We start from the raw sequence: 23,711 nt of genomic DNA, 5'->3' as shown, positions 1-23,711 counted from the left end.
AAGAAAGAAAGAAAGAAAGAAAGAAAGAAAGAAAGAAAGAAAACAATGACTTGAACCAAAGAACATCAATTCTGGTTAAGCAATTGTTCATTGGAATGAACAATGATGAATGAAAGTCAGGTTTAAAAGACTACAATGATAGGCTGCAATCCTAAATACACATTCCTGTGGGAAAGCCCTGCTGAACACAATGGTACTTCTCTCAGTAGACATGCATAGTGTTGCACTGTAAGTCCCATTCATTTCAATGGGACTTAGCCGTGATTGACTGAGCATTGAACAGATAAAATTATATCCCAGATTCCAACTAATGATTTTCTTTCTCTTCCAATAGTGGTTGTAAAAACCTCCAGTGAGGCCAAATGTCCAGCGTAACTGTTGTGATAGAATTCCTTCTCCTGGGATTTTCGGACAATCGAGAGTTTCAAATTTTACATAGTGTGTCTTTCCTTGTTGTGTATCTAGCGGCCCTCATGGGGAACAGCCTCATCATTGCACTGATCGTGGTTGAATGCCACCTGCACAAACCTATGTATTTCTTTCTGTTGAATCTGTCCCTTGCAGACATTGGATTGGTGTCCGTCACTCTTCCCTAATCCATGTTCAATTCAATCTTCAACACAAGACGGATCGCTTATTCGGGATGTGTCGGCCAAGTATTTTTTCTCATCTTCTTCATGGCCACAGACTTTGCGCTCCTTACAGTCATGGCGTATGACCGGTATGTTGCCATATGTGATCCATTGCACTATGAAGCTGTGATGTCCAAGGAAGCCTGTATTCAAATGGAAGCCATCACATGGATTGTTGCCCTTTTGTATGCCACATTGCACACCATTGGCACTTTTACAATGCCCTTCTGTTCCAATGTCATTGATCAATTTTTCTGTGAAATCCCTCAATTACTCAAGATAAGAACATAAGAACAGCCCCACTGGATCAGGCTATATGCCCATCTAGTCCAGCTTCCTGTATCTCACAGCGGCCCACCAAATGCCCCAGGGAGCACACCAGATAACAAGAGACCTCATCCTGGCGCCCTCCCTTGCATCTGGCATTCTGACATAACCCATTTCTAAAATCAGGAGGTTGCGCATACACATCATGGCTTGTACCCCGTAATGGATTTTTCCTCCAGAAACTTGTCCAATCCCCTTTTAAAGGCGTCTAGGGTAGACGCCAGCACCACATCCTGTGGCAAGGAGTTCCACAGACCAACCACACGCTGAGTAAAGAAATATTTTCTTTTGTCTGTCCTAACCCGCCCAACACTCAATTTTAGTGGATGTTCCCTGGTTCTGGTATTATGTGAGAGTGTAAAGAGCATCTCCCTATCCACTCTGTCCATCCCCTGCATAATTTTATAAAAACAACAAGATATCCTGTTCTGATAGGCACCCTATTGAAATGGGAGTCCATGCCTTGGGTGCCTTGCTATCCTTCACAAGCTTCCTTTTCATCATCTCATCTTATGTGCAGATCTTCAGAGCAGTTCTGCGAATTCCCTCCATGAAGGGAAGAAAGAAAACATTCTCCACCTGTACACCCCATTTCCTTGTGGTCTCCTTGTTCCTTTTAACAACATCTTTCAGCTACCTGAAGCCAAACTCAAACTTGTCCACAGAGCTGAACTTGACAGCTGCTGTGGTCTATTCTGTGGTTCCTCCACTGATGAATCCAATCATCTATAGCCTAAAGAATCAACCAATCAAAATGGCAATGAGGAAATGCATTCATTTGCACTGGCCTCTCTTTCACAATCTATAACAAATATATAAATATCTTGCATCTTTGTTAAAGTACAATCTGTGATGGTCTGTAATGAAATGTCAAAACTCCGCACCAGGACAAACCTGGATTTTATGACCTTTTATGTATTAAGTGTGTCTTCCACATTAGCAGAATGTACTCTTATTTTGCATAATTTATTATTGTTATTATTAAAAATATTAACATACATGTTTTCAACAAAACAAATTCACAAAGTGGTTTACAGAGAAAAATCAAACAACTAAATGGTCCCCTGTCCCGAAAGGGCTTGCAATCTGGAAAGATACAGACAAAACAGCCAGTAGAAAAGTGGGGTAAAGAGGACAGGTACTAGTCTCCCCCTGCTGAATATCAGGTGAACACCACTTGGAAAAGTGTCTCTTTGCCAGTGAGCAGGGGCATTTTATTATCAATTAGCAGGAGTAATTTATTCTGATTCTGCTTGTCATGGAGATGGGCAAGGACCTACAAATTCCTGATCATCAAAAAATCTTATGTTTCATCATATATTTTCTACATGCTTTCAAGTCTATCTTCAGAAATAAGAGGTAGCTCAGAATGAAACAGTCCCCGATTCAGTTCCTGACATCTTCAGAAGTCTTTTTCCTTTCCTGGAGAGTTGCTTTCAGTCAGTGTAGACAACACTGAGGATCTCATTCTATCCAACTTTCCAGAGCAGATGCAGCTGTGCCAATGGGGCATGTGCTGCATCCAGCAGTGGAGTGGGGGGCAGTCATGGAGGCCTCATCAAGGTGAGGGAATTTTTGTTCCCTTATCTCAAGGTTTCATTGTGACTGCATTGGCACTGAAAAGCTAAATAGGATTGGACCTTTATTTTGATGGACCAGTGGACTGACTCAGGAGGAGGCATCTTTGTAGGCTAGTTAGAAACATAATCTTTATTATAGTATATTTACCCAGTGTTTCCACCAAGGAGTTCAGGCTGCCATACATAGCTGTCCACCACTACCCCATTTTATGCTAACAGCACAAAGTAAGCAGCAGCATTTGGGTTTGTTTGGCCCAGCCTGGAACACAAGAGTCTCCTCCCCGTGGGGGCATTGGAGGAGGGCTGGGAGCTGGGCGGTCTCAGAGGGCACTAAGGGCATCTGCGCCCAGCCCTCTTCCTCCTTTGCACGTGGGCACAGTACTGATTACAACACCCCTGTCAGTCAGAATCTGCTGAGTGACCAGCTCAAAGAGACTAAAAGCTGAATGCAGTTTTGAACTGGAATCATCCCAGTCCTAGTCTGGAACTCTCACCACCACATCACACTTGCCCTCTGATAATTATACAAAACCAGTTATTCTTCTGATCATGCAGACTCCACCTACTAACACAGTATATAATTTGTGCTTGTGCAGATGATTAAAGCTATCAAAACACTTGAGGAGTGTGTTCAGTTTCATCCCAACCTGGACTATATGAAAGCATTTCCAGTGATTATTGACAGTTTTTTGTTGGAATATTTCCAACAAAATAGAGGATCTCCTCTATGGAGAACTCGTGCAAGGAAAGCGCCCTACAGGTAGACCACAGCTGCGATACAAGGACATCTGCAAGAGGGATCTGAAGGCCTTAGGAGTGGACCTCAACAAGTGGGAAACCCTGGCCTCTGAGCGGCCCGCTTGGAGGCAGGCTGTGCAGCATGGCCTTTCCCAGTTTGAAGAGACACTTGGCCAACAGTCTGAGGCAAAGAGGCAAAGAAGGAAGGCCCATAGCCAGGGAGACAGACCAGGGACAGACTGCACTTGCTCCCAGTGTGGAAGGGATTGTCACTCCCAAATTGGCCTTTTCAGCCACACTAGATGCTGTTCCAGAACCACCTTTCAGAGCGCGATACCATAGTCTTTTGAGACTGAAGGTTGCCAACATGATGTTGGAATATGACTGACAGCCCAATTCTGTCCCCCACCACGTTATAGCATGTAGCCATGCCAATGGAGCATACATTGTATACTGTGATTGGGGGACAATTAGAAAGCTTGCTGGAGGTAGGCAAAATATTACTTACTTTCTGGTAGAATGCCCAATAATCTATGTGTCTGCTTGGACCTATGCCAGGTATTTTTTTTTTTTTTTTGGGGGGGGGGGGTCCAAGTAGAGTCAGGGGATGTGTCAGATTGGAAAACGGGAGATAGGATCTAATTGCTGCTGGATCTACTCCCTCAACCACCCTCAACATGCCCCCAGTTCCTCCCACTTCTCCACCCTATTACCCTGTCCTCTCCTTCCCCACCTATGAGCTACCATCTATGCCAGCCCATCTGCCCTGGCACTGTCCAGGGTACACAGCAGTGAGAATCCACTGCTGTAGCTGCTTTGTAGCAATGGCACAGGATGACCTGGAAGTAGAGCTATCTTTGTGCTGTTATTGGACTTTTTATGTCAGTGGGATTCTAGTCCTGCTGTTGTAAAAGGCCCACAGGTTGATTTCATCAGTATTCAATAAAACCACTCTGGGAAAAGTTACTCTGATGTAACAAATTGTGTATTCTCTCTTAAGTATTTTATAGTACGTTAGCTACTATTTAAATGTGCATTCCTTTTCAGAGGATAAGGAAGTCTACATTAATGTTCCACCATTTAATTATCCATCTAAAGCAGTTTAATCTGGAAAGAACAGGGGTTGACATTGCATCCATGTTTCTGCTTTCAAAATGATTCTCCTTAAGATTTTTTTTTTTTTTTTGGTAGTATCTGCCTTGCTTTTCCCTCCCCACAGTCCAAGGCTTACTTCAATTTCTAACAAGCATAAATTATAATTTTAACAAATTGATTGGTGTCCTTATGGGATACAATGTCTTGATCTAACTGGAATGATCTTAGAAGCAATATCCCTCAAGGCCCAATTAAACTTAAAACAAAACATACAAACACACAAAAAAATCAAACACCTGGAAAACTGTCTGGATAATTGCCCCTTATTATATTAATTGGAGAACATGCAATTATCAAGAATACTTCACTTTGTGCCTTATTTTATCTCTAAACAAAAATAAATAAATATAAGATAATGCATTATCTATTATAGATTTTTTTTAAGGTGATGATGAACATCTGAGAGTTACAATCCCTAGGAGATGAGTTCAACTGGAGTTCAAGTTAACTGAAAGTTGGCAACTCAATTCTAACTCTAAAAAGAATGAACTTATTCAATGAGTCAGAAAGGGAAAAGAAAGACTAATTTGTGTTGAGTTGTTGTTTTTTTTCCTCATTTCCCTTGGTGATTAATTAATAAAGCAGCTTTCTCTTTCCTTCATTTGAAAAAATGAAGGGAAAAAACAGGCTTTCATGAAGTGGCTGCATTTTTCACTTCAGTTTTGAAAACCACAAAATAGATCGCTCTCACACACACATCACTCAATTTAGTGTAAACCCGGGGTGGACCTTTAACAATTATATAGAATTTCAGCAGGTGCAGTTTCTCATGCCACAGATGACAAGCTGCACCTGCTGAAATTCTCACTCCTACACAATTGTTAAAGGTCCAAGATCCCTAAAGTTGAAAGTTTGCACACCCCTGGTGTGAACCATAATTGAAATACAGGACATAAATTGATGAACCACCAAACTCATAATTTACAGACTTTTAAAATGTCCCAAAGATAGTTGGTACTCATCAAAATTATTTATCATTTCTGTGGTCACAGCAACAACTTGCACATACTCCACAAAAATAAATCCAACAGGCAGGCAAGATTTAATTTCACAGGAAGCCCATTGATGATTTAGGGCACAATCCTAACCAACTTTCCAGCATTACATAACTGTGCTAGTGGGGCATGAGCTGAATCCTGCAGTCAGGGGGCAGTCTTGGAGGCCTCCTCAAGGTAAGGCAAGATTTGCTCCCTTACCTCAGAGTTGCATTGCTGGAAAGTTGGCTAGGATTGCGGCCTTAATCTGATATTGTCAAGCCTCCACAATTCAGATTATTGTACTTATAGTGAATGCCTGTAGGGAAGAGCAGGATCGCAGTGGCAAGCCCCAACCCTGAGCTATGTGAGTTCACAAGATGATCCATATTGTTCGCTCACATGGACAAACTGTATATGTGTAAGCTCTGTATACATGGTACGGACTATGCTTTATTTATCCACAGACACTTTGTAAGGACTAGGCACATGGTGTAGCTAATGTGAGTATAGTAGGTCGTTATTTGAGGCTTGCAGCTACTTTTCCATTCCCTGCTTTCTAAATTCGGTAAAAATTACTAGGAGACTAACATGAGCCTACAACTGAACCTCTTGGCCCCATTCTCTAGAAACCATGCATTTAGCGTGTGTTTGTGTGTGTGTTTTGTTTTGTTTTGAAAAGGAGGGCACCCATGAACACCAAGGGAGAAAGAACTCTTATCAGAGTTCCCAATATGGTGAACATCAGTAGTTCTCAAACTTTTTGAGCACCTTGACCCAGCTCGTCCTCCATGGTGGGTCATGATGTGATGCTCCTTTTAGAGCCACCATACATGACTAGGAGGCCCTAGAGGCCTCTTCCAGCTCACACTGGCCTGGCGACCCACTCTATTGGCCTTTGCAGGCCTCAGAATGACCCACAGAAGCAACCAGAAATGACTGCTGGTTAAACAGGAAATTGTGTCCACAAACTAGAAGTTGTTTCTGGTCATTTCTGCAAGCCATTCTTAGACCTGCATAGGCCATTAGTAGTTCACTGGCCTGGCGTGACTAGGAAGAGGGCTCTGGGGCTTCCCAGTATGCACTAAAAGCAGCATTGTCAGACCCACAGTTTGGGAAATGCTGATGTACATAGACACTACACCAGAGATCAAGAGATCAAGAGAGGCTGGACAAGGTGGCCAGGCAGTTGGGGTACCTCCAATAATACAGCAAGATCACATCATTCCAAGCAGATGGAAGTCTCTCTCTTATCTTCTCTCCTTCAGCATAATATCTTGAAATTAAATGAAGGGAGGAGCCTTTAGCTTGGTGGCCTAGGCAGGGATGGGAAAACCCAGTGTGGCTTGACGCAAGTTGAGTTGCCGATTCACTGCCCCCTGTGACTCGACTTCAAAATGAGTCATAACGGGGGCACTTTCCGAGTCACCAAGTCACCCTTTAGTGACTCAAAAGGACTTGAGTCGAGTTGCCCCCCCTTAAAAAGCCAGCCATGGAAAAAACGGGACTGCTGCCAGGGTGTGTGTCAGAGTTCCCTTTGCTCACTCCCCTGCTGCCCCGTCCATCTATAACAGTAGGGAAGGGTCAGAAGCAGCAAGAGGGAGGAGGAGGATCACAAGTAGCAGCTGCGAGGCTTACCAGAATGACCCAATCCTTGCAGCTCCACTCAGAAGTAGTCCCACTGTAGCCGGTCATTCAATGAGGATTCCCCACCAGGCAAAGCATGATCACTATGAACTCCCTCCCCCCTTCTTTGCCTTATCCCCCACCCTGGCTCCTGCAGCCAATCATAAGACAAGAACCCCCCATGGCTCCTTTTCCTGCTCTCCCTCAGCCAATGAAAATATGAGAATGCCCATCCTTTGTCCTATGATTATCCGTTCCTTCCTTCCTATCAGAGGTGAGAAAAGAGAGCCCAGTCCTACCCCCCCTTCCTGCTCACATTAATCTTTTCCTGCTTCCCAGCTGGAATCCCTACTGCTCACCAATCAAAATACTGCCCCGCAAGGTTTTCCATGTGGCAAAAACAATAAGCAAGCACTCCCAGACACAGGCAGACTTGAGTCAGCATGCATGGGGACAAATGCCGAGTCAGTGGGCCCTGACTCGAGTCTTTTTCACAGTCTTCCATGTGTGTGACTCACTTGTCACCGAGTCACCCAAAATCACGCATTTTCACTACTCAAGTTCGAGTCACTGACTCGAGTTCCCAACCCTAGGCCCAGGAAGACACAGCAAAACCTTGATTTCTGTGCTAAAAGGCATAAATAATAGGGAAAATACAGGTGACACTTCAGCTGCTATTACATTGTTGTAAGACATGGGGCCCAACCCTATCCAATCTTCCAATGCAGCAGAAATGCAGCCCCAGGGTAAGGGATCAAATATTCCCTTACTTTGAGGAGACCACCATGACTCCCCCGCCACCGGATGCAGTGCATGCCCTGTTGTCATGGCTGCACTGGTGCTGAAAATTTGGATAGGATTGGACCCATGGCTTGTTCCCCAGATTCACAGTTCATCCATTCCTTCTTTCTTATTGGAAAATCAAGGCATGCTGGAAAAAGAAAATTGCCAGACAATATTGCACAGGTGAAGGTGAGATGATAAAGCAAGGAGCAGGGCTGAATCTATCTTTTTAAAGTCACTCATGCTATTTTTCTATCCCAGTAACAACAACACCCAATTTAGCACTCCCATCAGGTTGGGTTCCTCTTCATGGGTTCTCCCTTTTCTCCTGTCTGCAGCTGCAAGTGGGGCCCTTAGATGGGATTCCAAGGTCAGTTTAGGGTTTGCATCACTTAGTGCAGGAGGCCTGTACAACACCCCTATGACGGGCCTGCTCCCATGCAGTGGGCAGGGCAACCCCCTGGGCAGTGGGCATAGTGATGTATCATCATCCCGCTCTGCTGGTTTTTTGGCTATAACTTTTGATAGAATAGAGCTATTCTATATATATTCTATTCAGTTTGTTTCATTGTAGTCTGCAAGAAATTACACATCAATTGATATATAACATGATGGTATTATTCATAAATATCAAGATTTAAAATTTTTTGGTGAGTAGTAGTGTCTCCCCCCCTCCCCCGTACGTGTCACCTGGTGCGGCCCATACACCCTAGCGATGCCACTGCCTAAACTGCACCTTCAAACTGGAAGACTGAGACAGTGTAAATCTCATTTACATAATTGCACAGAAGAAAAAATGTTGTGATGAGTGCTCTTTCTATCTTCATATACTTGCCAGGACACCCCATCCTCGGCTAGTTATATTAGCAGATTGACAAACCAAGCTATGAAACTTTTCTCTTTTGGCTGTATCTGCTTCATTGTGTGGTGCTCCTGAGACCACTTCTGGGGGGACATAAACTCTTCCCCAGAGTAATTCCTTGCAGCAAGTAAAAATCAGACTGCAGTGCTCCTGGAGAGAGCGAGAGAGAGAGAAATCAGGCATTGTGTCCTAAAGAGGCATTGCTGCTGAAAAACCAAAACACACAGCATATCTGTCAACAGCAATGAACAGCAAGGTTTAGCAGTACAGCTGTATAGCCTTCTGTAAGAAGAATTTGAAGAAGTGAATTGTAAGTGAGCCATCTCTGAACTCTTCTCACTTGCTCAAGTACACAGGCTGCATCTGACAGCAATTCAGGTGTCTCTTTCCATAGTTGCCGTGCTATTCGTTATGGAGAAAACATGACTAATCAAACATCCATAACTGAGTTTCTGCTGGTGGAATTGTCAGCTGTCCGTGAGCTACAGATTCTCCACTTCCTTACCTTCCTGGTATTGTACCTGGCAGCCATAATAGGAAACCTTCTCATCATCTCGGCAGTGCTCTTTGACCATCGCCTACACAAACCCATGTACTTCTTCCTGATGAACTTGGCCATCCAGGACCTTGGAACGGTTTCAGTCCTTATGCCCAAATCTATGGCCAATTCCCTCTTTAAAACCAGGTGCATCACTTATTCAGGCTGTGTCGCTCAAGTCTTCTGGTTCCTCTTCTTTGCAGCATCTGATTTTGTTCTCCTCACCGTGATGGCCTATGATCGATACATCGCCATCTACAATTCCCTGCAATATGAAATGATCATGGACAGGAAAGCCTGCATGCAAGTTATTGTGGTTGTATGGTTCAGTGGTCTTACCTTAGCAGTGTTGCACACGAGTAGCACCTTTGCAACCCCTTTCTGCTCCAATGTTGTCAACCAGTTCTTCTGCGAAATCTCACAGTTGCTTAAACTCTACTGCTCCAAAGTATATCAAATTGAAACCATTGTCTGTCTCATAAGTATTGCCTGTATATTAAGTTGCCTTCTCTTCGTCATGATAACTTACATTCTTATCTTTAAGGTGGTACTGAGAATCTCATTTGTGCAAGGAAGGAAGAAAGCCTTCTCAACATGCCTTCCTCATCTCATTGTCTTTTCCACACTTGTACTTGCAGGTTGTATTACTTACCTCAGGCCATCCTCCACCTCTTCATATATGGACTGGGTATATAGTCTCATGTATTCTACTGTTCCACACATTTTGAATCCAGTTATTTACAGCCTGAGAAACAGCGACATCAAGGTTGCCCTTTCAAAATTATTGAGGCTGAGTTAGTCCTCTAATAAAACTGTAGATGAAAAAAAATTTCATATCACTGGAAAGAGATACCACTGGAGGTACAATTGAGGAGGAGATAAATCTAACAGTCTCCCCCATGGTCTCAGACACTGATTACTCTTTTACCAAGAGAGAGTCAAGTAGTTGGACTCCCATCTCAACTATCTGACCGATTGCAGTTCAATAAATGTCTCCTACTGAATTCTAATGGTTGCAGGGTTCCATTTGCCTGGATGGAGGAGGTTGTTAAATGCCACTGAATAGAAAGATGAATAAGATCTAAAATTTGTAATACTGATGTATTTGCTGTTGTGCAAAGTCTTTTCTTATCCTGAACATCTGGAAGACAACTCTGGATAGCATTCCTATAAATAGAAGAATGTACAGATGTTACTTCATTTTGTAAAGTCTTCACGAATGTGAATTGTATAGAAACCAAGGATGGGAACTTGAGTAAGGTGACTTGGGTCCAAGTCATGAAAGCACATTATTTTGCTGGCTCATGCAGACTCAAGTCACGCATGTCAAACACTCAGGCAAACACTCAAGTCTGCGGCTGCTGACTCGGGAGTCACCATGGAGTCGAGCTGCTTGGGTTGCCCAGAAATTGCTTGGGGCTGCTGCCAGTGCCTCAGATGCAGTTGCGCCACTTCTGTGTCGCTCAAAAGACCTCATGCGCTGATCTGGAAGGCGGGCATTCATCTGTGCCACCAGCAGCAAGGTATGTTATTTTCCGTCAGGAGGCAGAGACAGGGCTGCAGATGAAGGGAAATGGTTAATTTGTTTGTTTGTTTTGAGTTTGGGTATTGAGTTGCAAAAGTCCATTTGAAAAGTAAGGACTTTGCAAGGTGCTGCACATGTTCAGAACATGAGAGAGGGAGGTGCTTCTACTTGCCCCCCAGGCTATCCACTGGATGGAGGATGAATCCTGATTTTGTGACCGTGGGAGAGGGACAGGGAAAAGAGGTGCTGTTTTTGGCCATAGGGACATGTGGGCTTTGCAAGCGCTGGGGGAGGGCAGGAGGAGGCAGGGGAAACCAGGGGAGGCAGTTCCTAGAGCGATAAAAAGAGGCACCCAAGCCTTATGTGCTCATTCATTGATTGATCGCTTGCTCCCATGAAGCAATGGTTGGTCTCTGCACACTCTCTCGTGTGTGCCCGTGTTGTGAAGGTCCTCTGCCAACGAAAGTCCTCTGCGCCAGCCTGCAAGTTTTGCAAATGTGCTATAAAGCACATGCGTGATGACTCATGCTAGCCAATGTGTGTTAGCCTCCCAGAACTGAATCCCAACTGGGCAGGGGTAGGTTTGTGCCACCCTAGGGTAACCATCACGGGGGGTTCGAGAGGGTGACAGGAGATTGATATGGGGGCGTTCCATGGTGGGGAAGCATGGAGCGGTCAGTGGACCGGGCACAGGAGGAGGAGGGTGGGACTGACCTGGAAACCTAGGCTGGATCCTAACCTCCTCCTTGCAAGCCCAGCGTTACAGCTGGCTGCACAAATCTGCATCAGTGATTTTGATGGCGCAGATCCAAGTAGGCCCATAGGGTTGACTGCCAGGCTACATGGGTTAAGGGGGGATAAATCCCCTTACTCCAAGTTGTGCAGCAACCACCACCTACCCAATACTGGATACAACACAGGCCAGTAGACCTGCCTGTTCCAATGCAGGATAGGACTGGCTTGCCCATCACTTCAATGGGAATTATCCAATTGTTCCTACTGCCTAGAAATGTGGCCGAGTTCAAGGACTTCCTTAAATATCAGATTTGGCTTTGGTAAAATGTGTAGGGTGTTAGAATTTCTCAAACCTCTTCTGCATCTGCACGTTTAATTTAGCTAGCAAATTCTTAATGATTATAAATGTTCATGTCTAGTTCCTGATAAAACATGCCTTAAATAAAATTTTGAAGTGACATCTTCAACTCTTGAGAAGGTGAGTGCCATTTTCTTATAGCTTTATTTTGCTCATGCTCAGAGAGCACTGGAGTTTCAGCAGTGAATCCAGTTTTTGGAATATTTAACACTTATTGTGCATGAATCTGAAATAAGAAAAAAAACCATCTTCATTCAGAATTTTTAAAGATAACGTAATCTTAAATCAAGTTTGAGCAAATATGGGAAACCTATCAATTTGGTTAACTTTTACATTACATTTGGTGGGTTTCTGCTTATTGCAAAAAGACTAAAAGTTCAACTGGAATTTCTCCTGTCCAACACTGCAAAATTTTGGAAGTAGACCTCAAAATTAAGTCAATGCAGCAGAAATTTAAAATATTAGTCAGAATTTAGCAGAGGCTTTTCTGAATATTTCCTGCAATATGTTTGATTATTAGATGCCCAATTCTACATGTGTTGAAAGTTGCCATCTTGGACACAGCAGGATAATTCAGGACGGGCAACCTGTTTGTTGCTATGATTGTAGGCCCTGCTCAGAAGACATGATTTCAAACCAGACAGGTGAGTAGCATTACCCCATTCCCCCCCTGAAAATGTCTTCAGATATATGCATACTATCACAGTTAAAGATAATAATGCTAAAATGAATTAATTTTCTCCAATCATATGGAGAAAATGAATCTTGACATAGACATCAGTGGAGAAAAGGAATTCAGGACTGAGTTAAGCCAATTAATTTCAAGTCAGCTGAAACTGAATTCAATTAATTTCCCATTAATTTCAGTAGGACTTAGGGAAAAACATATGGGCCATTCACAGTGGCAGAACTCTTGGTCTGCTGCTATCACTTCTGCTGTGGAATCGTAAAGCGTGTGGTGCTGTCATTCTGGTAAAAGGAGAAGCTCTGGCACCAGGGCTGCCTCCCCTGAATGCCAATCACACACTTCTGAATGGAAGATGGGAGTTCGTTTGGCCCACCTCTGGAACGTCCCACCTCAGTGGGGATTGATACCAAGCTGGAGCAGGGTGGGTCTGGAGCATATTGAAGCAGCACACTCTCTGTTCACTTCCTGTTTGTTGCATGCTTGCATGGAAATTCATTGAAATCTGCCCGCTTGCCCTTGGAGCAGTCTGAGTTCAAGTGGTTGCCTTTTAGGGCCATTTCGGAGTTTTTCTGTTCACCTGGATTGGCCACTGGTGGACAGTTTTTTTTGCCTTCCTCTGGCTGTGGGTGCATTGGGTCTTTTTCTTGTAGCCTGAATAACCCCCTGGTCACTTTGATTTTATAGGTAATGCGGGTTTGAAGGCATGAGCATGGCCATTGGTGTGCTCCTTGAGGCCAGCAAAGGCAGGGCTAAACCCATTTTCTGTACAAGATGGCTGTGCCCACTTGTTTCCACTGAACAGAACAACAGGATAACATTATGCATGGAGACAGCCATGTTTCCTAGCCCCAAGCTAGTTGGAAAGATTGCTAGCCTGGGAAATGGGCTAAACACATAAAAGGAACATTACCCTAGTGCTCTAGAAGGGGGAAAAATAGCTCTCTAGCACTTCTAGTGCTAGAAGCTAAGAAATGAACACAGCTTGAGCCCTGACCAAGTTCCATCACTGTCAATGTCAATGGGATGTTATAATCACTAAGGATCCAATCCTATCCCATATTCTAGTGATGATGCAGCCATGCAAACATGGCATGTGATGCATCCTGTGGTGTGGGGAAAGTCAGAGAGTCCTTGGTCCCTTACCTTGGCCCTGCATTGTGTTAGCAGGTGCTGGAAACGTGGATAGGATGGGGCTCAAATTTATGTACTTAGGGTTGCAATAGTGCACGTACATACCAAGGAGTAACTACCACTGAAATTGAAGGGCCTAGCTAATAAGCAGAAACTCATAGAGCTACACTGTAAGTCAGTGGGTATCTGCTGATAGGGCTGGGTTTACATTCCTTCTCATAGAACTGTTAGGGTGCCTAAAAAGAGTTATTGGCAGGCTGACACAGACATAACATCATAGCTATGTTATAAAAAAAAACAGTACTATGTACATTAACAAAGTTATTAATATTTTATTTCTCACCTTCAGATGCAGTGCACTGTATCAAGTGCCCAGAAGATCAATATCCAAACAAGAACCAAGATCAATGTCTTCCTAAGGAAATCAGCTTCCTCTCCTACCAAGAATCTTTGGGGATCCTTTTGGTTTCCCTGGCTATTTCCTTGGCTGTGCTGACAGGGTTGGTGGTGCAAACTTTCCTGAAGAACTGGGAGACTCCCATTGTCAAAGCCAATAACCAGAACCTCACCTGCATCCTCCTCACCTCCATCCTGCTCTGCTACTTTTCCTCCCTCCTGTTCATTGGCAAACCAGGGAAAGTGACCTGCCTTCTCCGCCAAGCAACCTTTGGCACCATTTTCTCCGTAACGGTTTCTTGTGTGCTGGCAAAAACAATCCTCATGGTTCTGGCCTTCATGGCTACAAAACCAGGCCACAGGATGAGAAAATGGTTAGGGCAAAATCTGGCCAGCTCCATTGTTTTGTGCTGCTCTCTCATCCAAGTGAGCATTTGCACTGCATGGCTGTCAACCTCTCCTCCATATCCTAATACTGACCTGCACTCCCAGCCTGGACTCATCATTCTGGAATGCAATGAAGGTTCTACCACCATGTTCTATTATGTTCTGAGCTATATGGGCTTTCTGGCCCTCATCAGCTTCACTGTCGCTTTCCTAGCCAGAAAATTGCCAGACACTTTCAATGAGGCCAAGTTCATCACCTTCAGCATGCTGGTCTTCTGTAGTGTTTGGATCTCCTTTATTCCGGGATATATGAGCACCAAGGGGAAGAACATAGTTGTGGTGGAAGTGTTTGCCATCTTAGCCTCCAACACGGGGCTCTTGGCTTGTATCTTTCTCCCCAAATGTTATATTATGCTTTTAAGAGCTGATCTGAACTTCAAGAAACTCAGAGAACAGGGAATGAATATTTGACACCCTTTAAAATGTTTTCTTCATTTCACTACATTTATATGTTGGTATGCTCACATATGACTGAATGCCTTTCCAAAGCCCAATGGAAAACTTGCTCTGTTACGTGAAAATCCCCTTTTTCCTTTTAGGCGTGATTTTCTCTCTATATCTGGTTATGTACTATGGACTAAGTGTCCATACGTTCAACAATTCAAGTGTCCTACATTCAACAATCAGGTCAAGTCACAAACACAACCTCCACCTCCCTGTGGTTACACATATAGGCATCTTAAATCAACCTCTCTATGAAGAAGTCTGTCATCTTAAATCCACCTCCCTATGAAGAAGTCTGGCATCTTAAATCATTGTTTGAGTGTCTCCTATTTGTTGTATTGTTTTAACTCAATCACTGCTTAAGTACTGTATGCAAACTGGAACTGCCTTCTTGTGTTGATGATTCATGGTATTGTTTAAGCCAGCCACAGACCCCATTGAATTTTGCTGATAATCCTTTCAATGTTTTACACACTCACAAGCACCCAGCAGGTAGTAAGGAAGCTATAATCCAGTTTAGCTCTGTTTTGAAAAAAAAAACCCTTTTTAAGAGAGAGCTTCCGCCCACATGCTCTCTCTCTGGCTCCCCCTCCAAGGACCAACACATCTGTGTTGTGTCAGAGGGTCCTCCACACAGGACTCTCCCCCCCCATCCAACTGACCTACAGGACAGATAACTAACTTGTGTCTGGAACTTTTTGCCTTCTTCTTCCCCCCTTTTTCTCCCCTTCTCTCCCCATCTTTAGTTAGCAACTGGGTTTGGCAGATCAGGGACCCCTAAAATCCTTCCCTACAACCTTTCCTCTTTCTAATTTCCTCGGATGCACCAAATACTCTTTACGCAAAACCACCATGAAAGCTAGGTACACTGGATTCAAGCATTAGGACAAAGAAACATATCAATTTTCCATGTCCATTATGTTTACCTTTGTACTTTTCTAATAAAACTATAATGTTTTATTAAAAGTTATCTTTCTCTCAGTCTCCTTTCTAAGCTAAAGGGAATTTCTCTGCATTACGCCGTCTTGTTATCCAGCCTGCGATCCTGAGGTTCCAATAAGGGTAGTGTAATAATTCCCCCTAAACAAAACAGCCCTTTTGGTAACAGCTCCACTTAGAGACTGGCAAACCCCCGGCCAGCTTAGTTTAAGACAGTCACTTATGACAATGCATTTTTCTCAAAGAATGAGAAATATCCTTTCATTCCCAAGGTCATTACACCCTTTAATACTCCCAAATTGCTATATGGCCACCCCCTTCCCTTTTCCTACAAGTAACCTGGGAGCAGCAACATGGGAAGACAAATAGAGAGAAGTGTAGTAATTATGCACAAGCGATGGCCTTTGAAATGCTTTAGCATAATTGGCAACATAGCAGACCCATCAGCTATGTACGCAAAGCACACTTTGCTAGCCTTGAGATATGCTAAGTCACGAAGCCCAGTGCCTGTAAACAACAGGATGTTAAGCCGCCATTGTTTAGGAATGCGTCTTGTGGATAGCTAGTCCCAAGCTAGCTGTAGCTAGTAGCTTATCAGTTTGTTTCATGTGTTTTAAGACTCAACAAAAGCTTGGAGAAGGCTGGACAGAGGCGGACTCTCTCTCAATCTCACTCCGTCCCGCTTCTAGCTCTCTTCCCCGGCATCTCTACATTTGAATCCTTGTCTGCGTCTCATTCGTTGCTCTGACTTCCTGCTGCTCCAGTTCTAACTTTCAACCCTTCTGTGCTCTCTGCACTCCCTCAAGCAACGAAGCCCTAAGCCTTGTGTGCTTCCCAAGTAGCATAAAACTGCTACAGAGAAGCACCCAGACAGCAGCTAAAGGAAAAGAGGGTAAACTCCGGGAAGGTGCAAAATGATGTGGGATTTATTAGGACAATATAAAATGTTTTTACTAAATTATTTCTTAGGCATCTCTTCTTTGGGGATGTTGCAGAAGCAGAGCAAACCACAGCAATTATTCATCATCTCCAAGCAAGAAGAAAAACAGACTTGATTATGTATACTGACTTAGAGCCCAATAATGTTCTTCCCCACTGCTGATGAAGTCATGCCAAAAAGCCTTGTGATGTCCTACAGAGGGAGGAGCAGATTGGGTGGCATGAGAGACATAGGGGAAAATACTTTCTCTTACCTCTCTATAAGCCCCTTGACTGGCAATAGGTTTGCTTTTACCTGTGCCAGCCCCTTAGCTGATGCAAGAATGTGTGTGCGTGCTGCTCTCGGAGGGGATAGCATCTGGCACAGGTCACATATACCAGGTGTCACTCCTCGTGCCTCCATCACACCCCTCCCTCCTCTGTTCCACCTCTCCACCAACCTACCCGGTCTGTTCCACCAACCTACCCGGGCTGCTGCTGCACAAGCAGGCCATAAAACATGTTCTGCTTTCTGGATACACTAGTTCTAGCAGTGGCCCATTGAACAGAACTGTTTTCCATCTTCATGCTCGGTGCCTTGGCAGTCACAAGCCTTGGAGCTATGTGAAAATCTTCAGGAAGCTGTAGGAGATGGGAGCTCCCACGAAGAATGCTCCACCAAGTGTAAACCAATAGGTTATTGATATAGCTCATTGGTGTTCTAGAACAGCAGCCTCCAAACTGGAAACCGCTGTGTTCTGAAAAAGCACCCCCATCCCCAGCGGCGCTTACTGTTCTGCTGCGGTGCTAAGTTTCTTTCAAGCTGATCTGGGCACAGGGAAGCAGAATGGTAAGCACTGCCCCCCAAGGAGAGCTTTCTCCGAACTCCAGATCCAGCCCGCAGGACGGAATTTGAAGCACCCTGTTCTAGAACCTGGGAGCTTTTGTGTGACTCTTTGCATTCAGATCCATACTGATGCTCCTCATGTCTTTTCATTCTCATATGAATGTGCAAACTACCCTACATTCAAAATTGCTGACTCCACACCTTGATTATTTATTCTTGTTGTTCTTATTTATTATTAATAATATAAGATATCCGGCTCTTCCTTTCTGCAAAAGCAGAATCCAAGGTGGCTAACGATATGTAAAATGTAATATTAAAATACAATATAAATAGTCAAATGGATGGATGGATTTTACTATGTAAACAGCATTGTGAACTACTTTTTGTTGAAAAAAGTATGTCTGGAAACATGTCTGCACGAGGCAGGCCACCATCAATGTGGCTACACTGCTGCATTGAGGAGAGTCCCATAGCCACGCTTAATGGAGACCCCTGTGGGCCTGTATTCACAGCTGTTCCTGGACATCACTGAACATCCTGGCACTTTGTGGACCAATAATGTTGGACCAGAATTCAAGGCAGGGCTGATTCACATAGTTGTAGGCAGAGACTTGAAGTGTTAAGGAGTTCTGGGCATCCTCAGCACATCACTTGAGATCCGGTGAAATTTGGCACAAAACAACATTTGGCAATGAATTTCTGGTCTGATTCAGAGATGAACTGGTACTGGAATGCACCAGAATCTCACAGTGCTTTCAGTTTCTTCTAGCACTCTGGCACGTACAGCACAGTTGAACAGATGAATGACATCATGACACTGAAATGTGCCAAGTACAGGTGTCCAAGAACACACACACTGAGGGCTTGAACCTCCATGCTACGGTGCCACTCTTATGCGCTCCTGTACCATGGTGATGGCCTTTCCACAAGTGCCACAAAGCACTTTGCAATGGTCAAGCAGTAGTTGCTGACGGCGATGAGGCTGCTGTGGGTGGGTGCTGGCCTCTCACACCTATGGGAGAGGGGGCGGCCACCAGATGGGGCCAGTAACTGCAGCGCGGTGGTGTATTAGGCCATGAAGAAGGTGGGGGGTAGGTGGGAGGGAGAAAATCAGAGTAGAAGAGGGCAGCCTGGGAATGGGTCATGCCTGGAAGGGGGTAGGGATGGCGGCAGAGGCTGCTGACAGATCCAGTCCCCCTACACAGGTCTCCTTGGTTCTGCACCTGCAATTGAGCTGGCACAGATCCAAATAGACACATAAAGGCTACTGGGGCTCAACATGGGGTAAAGGAACAAAGGTTTCCTTATCCTGAAGCTCCCTTATCCTCCTCTGACAGCCTCTCTGCCTGCTGTATCACAGCATGGGGAGCCTGGATAGAATTGGGCTGCCTATATTTTTCACACCCGCTGCAAGCCTGTCCACACTCACCTAGGAATGAGCCCCATTGACTATAAAGGAACTTACTTCTAAGTAGACATGCATAGGATTGAGCTCACCACCCCAAACTCTAGTCTGATAAAAGATTTGAGCCTGTTCAGTCCAGACAAGAAAGTGCTGGGAGGGAGGAGTAGGAGACATGTTTGGAACATATAAAAATATGCATGGGATGGATACAGTAGATAGAGGGATGTCCTTTTCCCTACTGCACAACACCAGAACCAGGGAATCTCCACTACAACTTAGTGACGGGAGAGTCAGGACAGACAAAACCTTTTTTTTTAACCCAACACATAATGAATCTGTGGTTCTCCTTGCCACAGGATGTGTGATGACACATGGCCATTTAAATGTCTTTAAAAGGGAGTGGTTTAGGGAGGAACGTTCCATCACAGATGACACCTCATGATGACTGTATATGCAACTTCCAGCTTTTAGCAGCAGCTGATCTCTGAATGCCAGATGCAAGGGAGTGGCAACAGAATAGGGGTGTCTTGTTGGGCATCTAGAAGCGCATGGTGGCCCACTGGGAAACTGGACTAATGGGCCCCATCTAATCCAGCAGAGCTCTTCCTCTGTTTTTCACCTAGGAGGCTTGTGTAGTGCATAAGGTTAAATTTACTCTCTTGCTCCTACTACTGAGACACAGAAGACTCAGGAGAATTTGTCCTTGAAGTATAAAGATTCCAGAGTCAATAATGCCTCATCCACCTTTTCCCCAAGAACAGCTGGTGTGAAGATGTGAGTACTCTTTCAGCACTGTTCTCCAAAGAGAGATATGCTTGTTTGCTAGCAAGTGCAAGGTTGCAGTGCACACATGCTCTGATTATTAAATGGAATGGAACAGCTATGAACTGAAACCAGCAGTAAAGCAAGATGGTAATTAGATTACCCGGTTATATTATAAAGCAGTAATTGATACTGACCTATGTCCAGTTCTGCACAAGAACTTTGCTCTGGTATTATTCATGTTGAACTTAGAGGAGGTGCATGATTTGCTGCTTTGCTCTTTGTGCACCATTACTCAGATCACATTTTGCATTTCACTTCATTGATGAACTGTTGTAGAAAAGGTTGCAAAATGCTGGGACATCTTCAGTTCAGAGAACCGGATGGAGAATGGACAAGGGCTCTGTCACAGCTTGGATTGCGCCTCAAGGATTTTTTCTTCTAGTAGATTGCCATGATTAGCATGTCATTTTTTTTCAGAGCCAAAACAGTTGTTTGCTTTTCTCCTTTTTTATGTTAGAATTTTATCATGACTCTTTTCAGTGTCAAAGAAAATTTACTTCTCTTCTTTAATTGATATTACATATTTTTCAACCGTTAGAAGATGTTAGTATGATTTATTTTTTGTTCTCTAAAGTAATAGTAATTCCTTTGGTTGAAAATGTTACACTCTGTACTCTCTATAATTTATTGGAGGGGAGTTTTTTGTTTGCTTTTACTAGTAATCTTTTCGACTAGTCCTAAGGCAACAATTGGCAGTCTCACTTTCACTCTAAATCAGTGTTTCTCAACCAGTGGTATGGGTAACACCAGTGATACTTGAGGTAGTGTTTGGTGGTACTCATGGGACCCCTGGAGACCAGGAACATGATGCAGCAAACAGCAGTAGGAGATTTGACTTGGTGTACAGAGCTCCTAAGCATGCTTTTCTGTGCTCAGAAAAGCCCTCCCATCCACCTGGAGCCTGTTACTGGTCTTTGTGGTGTCACATCCTGTCTCCCAACACAGAAGTAACTGTCGACCATGTCGTCACCAGTTACTTCCGGTGGTACTTCAAATAGGTAGGCCATGTGAAGTGGTACAGCAGAGGACCAATGTTGAGAAACACTGCTGTAGATGAATAAGAGAAAGGACACTGGGGTGCACCTGGGGCTGCTGTGAAGTTCCTCCTCTGCAGTAATGCTTGTGTTTCTCAGAGAGTAGAACTGATGGAGGCAGGGAGGATGAGTGTGCGGCAGTCAGGGAAAATAAATCTGGTGCTGATGCCCACCATGCCAGCCAGTATTGCACAAAACTGGCATCCAGGTAGACTCGTCCCATTGCTCAAGGATATGTGTTTGCCTTGGTTTTTTCCCCTTCTCTCTGATTTGGCTGCTTACTTCATATGGATTTGGGAAATCATCATATTTCAGGGCAGTCCCCCGTCCCCCCATCCCCAAAGAATAGCAGGTATTTTTTCCATGTATACGTTGGGCATGCCTTATCCAAAATGCCTGGGACCAGAAGCATTTTGGACATTGCATTTATCTGTAGTATGGAATACTTGCATATACATAATGAGAGATCTTGGGGATGGAGCCCAAGAAGTCTCTATATAAAGATCATTTTTGTTTCATTTACCCCTTATATACGTAGCATGAAGGTAAACATATAAAATTTTTGAAATAATTTTTTGCATGAATCGAGGTCTGTGCATGAAACATCATTTCTGAATTTATTGCTCTTGGCATTTCTTTTAAAAGTCATGTTGGTGCTCAAACATGTTATTTATTTTGGAGTAGTCCATATTTTGGAATTCCAGATAAGGAATGCCCAACCGGTATGACTTTCCTCAGCATTGTATCTCTTCTCACTTAGAGTTACCTAGGAAATGACCTTAGACAACTTGTCCATTAGCCACCCAGTATAGATGAGGTTGTTGCTACCTAAGGTTCCAGATGAGTGCTTTTCCTAACCCTACCTGATGATGTCAGGGACCCTACCAGTGAATATCTGCATAAAAAGGATGTGCTGTTTCACTGGAATCGATGCTACAGGAACATCTTAGGGCCTGAGCCTCACTGGCCCCTGGGTCAGCACAAGTCACATGCATGAGCCAGGAGGTGTGGCAAAAATGCCGTCAGGCACTTTTGCACCACGGGGAGAGAAGTGATGCCTGGTGCATGGATATGTGCCCATCTCTGGAGGCCCCACAGAACCAGCGCACTGGTAAGTGCGCGTTGGCCAAGTCAGTCCAGTTTGGGGGCTGTGGGAGGGTAGAGGTAAGGCAGAACAGAGCTGTTCCGAGTCTGGGGGAGGGCAATAAGTTGTAGGGCCTATCGGTTGGCCTGGACTAAATGGAGGATGGGGTCCAGATCCAGCACTTGGGTTGGATCTTAACCCCACTCCCAGGCAACAGGGTGCAGCAATAGGTTGCTTGGATCTGCGCCACATCTATAGGTGAAGCAGATTCAAGTAGATCCATTGGGACTGCTGCTGCATTACCTGGGGTAAGGGGAATGACTTCCCTTTGCCCCAGGCTGAGCTGCAGGCAGCCGCAACACTGCACAGAATATGGGCTAGGCCAGGTGTCCTGCCCGTTCCGGCGTGGGTTAGGATTGGGCTGCCCGTGTCATATCTCTTCTCTCCATTCTCTTCACAGTATAAGAAATGGAAAACCAAACAAGCATCACAGAATTCCTTCTTCTGGGATTTTCAGATCTTCGTGAGCTACAGATTCTACATGTCCTGGTCTTTCTCTCCATGTACCTCGCAGCCCTGATTGGCAATTTTCGCATTATTTGCATAGTAGTCCAGAATCGGCATCTTCACAGCCCCATGTATTTCTTCCTGGTCAACCTCTCCTTTCTAGATGCTGGCTACATTTCAACCACGGTTCCAAAATCCATGGCCAACTCCATTGTCAACAATAAACAGATTTCCTACTCTGGGTGCGTCACCCAGGTTTTCTTCATTGCCACATTTGCAATCGCCGAGCCACTTATCCTCACTGTCATGGCTTACGACCGCTATGTTGCCATCTGTCATCCTTTAAAGTACACCGTGATCATGAACCGGAACGCCTGCTTTCAAATGGCCGCGGCTTCTTGGCTCAGCAGCGCAATCAACGCCGCAGTCTATACCGCAAACACATTCAGCTTACGTTTCTGCTCATCCAACATCGTTCGACAATTTTTCTGTGACATCCCTCAGTTGCTGAAGATCTCTTGCTCAGATACAAGTGCCATGATCTGGAACCTTCTTGCTGTGACAGTCATTGTGGGTTCTTTTTGCTTTGGGTTCGTATTTGTATCATATGGTTATATCTTCTCTGCTGTGTTCAAGATGCAGTCAGTTCAAGCCAGGCATAAGACCTTCTCAACGTGCATCCCCCACATGACCGTCTTCAGCTTATTTCTGACCACAGGCATTTTCAGTTACCTTCGGCCCAGATCTTTGTCCTCTGCCCCTGTGGATTTGCTGTCTGCTCTTCTGTATGCAGTTTTGTCACCACTTCTGAACCCTATCATTTATTGCCTGAGAAACAGTAGTTGGCAACCTTCAGTCTCGAAAGACTATGGTATCGCGCTCTGAAAGGTGGTTCTGGAACAGCGTCTAGTGTGGCTGAAAAGGCCGATTCGGGAGTGAAGATATCCAAATAGCCCTGTCAGAAATGTTCAAGAACACAGATAGATTTCATATGATGAACTGATGACCCATTTCTGAAAGCATTGGGCTGAACTCCTATACACACCTTCCTGGAAGTAAGCTCCAAAATGAACATAACCGATCTTAATTCTGAGTAGACGTACATAGGATTGTACTATTGAGGTCTCTGAGATCCATAGCTCAAGTAGCTAATGATGTTGTGAATTTGTTTCTAGGACTGTAGTGCATCAGACTGCAAGTGAGAAGCCACACA

At 44.4% G+C, this 23,711-nt stretch overlaps 1 protein-coding gene across 1 annotated transcript; it reads left to right on the top strand.

Annotated features, from left to right (window-relative positions):
* Nucleotides 1–22,459: 22,459 nt before the first annotated feature.
* Nucleotides 22,460–23,383, top strand: LOC136652946 (olfactory receptor 14A16-like). Its single transcript, XM_066629869.1, has one exon. It carries the CDS (start codon nt 22,460–22,462, stop codon nt 23,381–23,383), a length of 924 nt encoding a protein of 307 aa, XP_066485966.1.
* Nucleotides 23,384–23,711: the final 328 nt, after the last annotated feature.

Source organism: Tiliqua scincoides, chromosome 5, assembly GCF_035046505.1.
Source record: "Tiliqua scincoides isolate rTilSci1 chromosome 5, rTilSci1.hap2, whole genome shotgun sequence".
Lineage (NCBI taxonomy): Eukaryota > Metazoa > Chordata > Lepidosauria > Squamata > Scincidae > Tiliqua > Tiliqua scincoides.
The sequence above is the reverse complement of the archived record's forward strand: the minus strand, read 5'-3'. Positions and strand labels throughout refer to the sequence as shown.

Bases quoted from the DNA above. Each gene is read 5' to 3' on its own strand.
- LOC136652946 (XM_066629869.1), top strand. From the start codon at position 22,460: ATGGAAAACCAAACAAGCATCACAGAATTCCTTCTTCTGGGATTTTCA.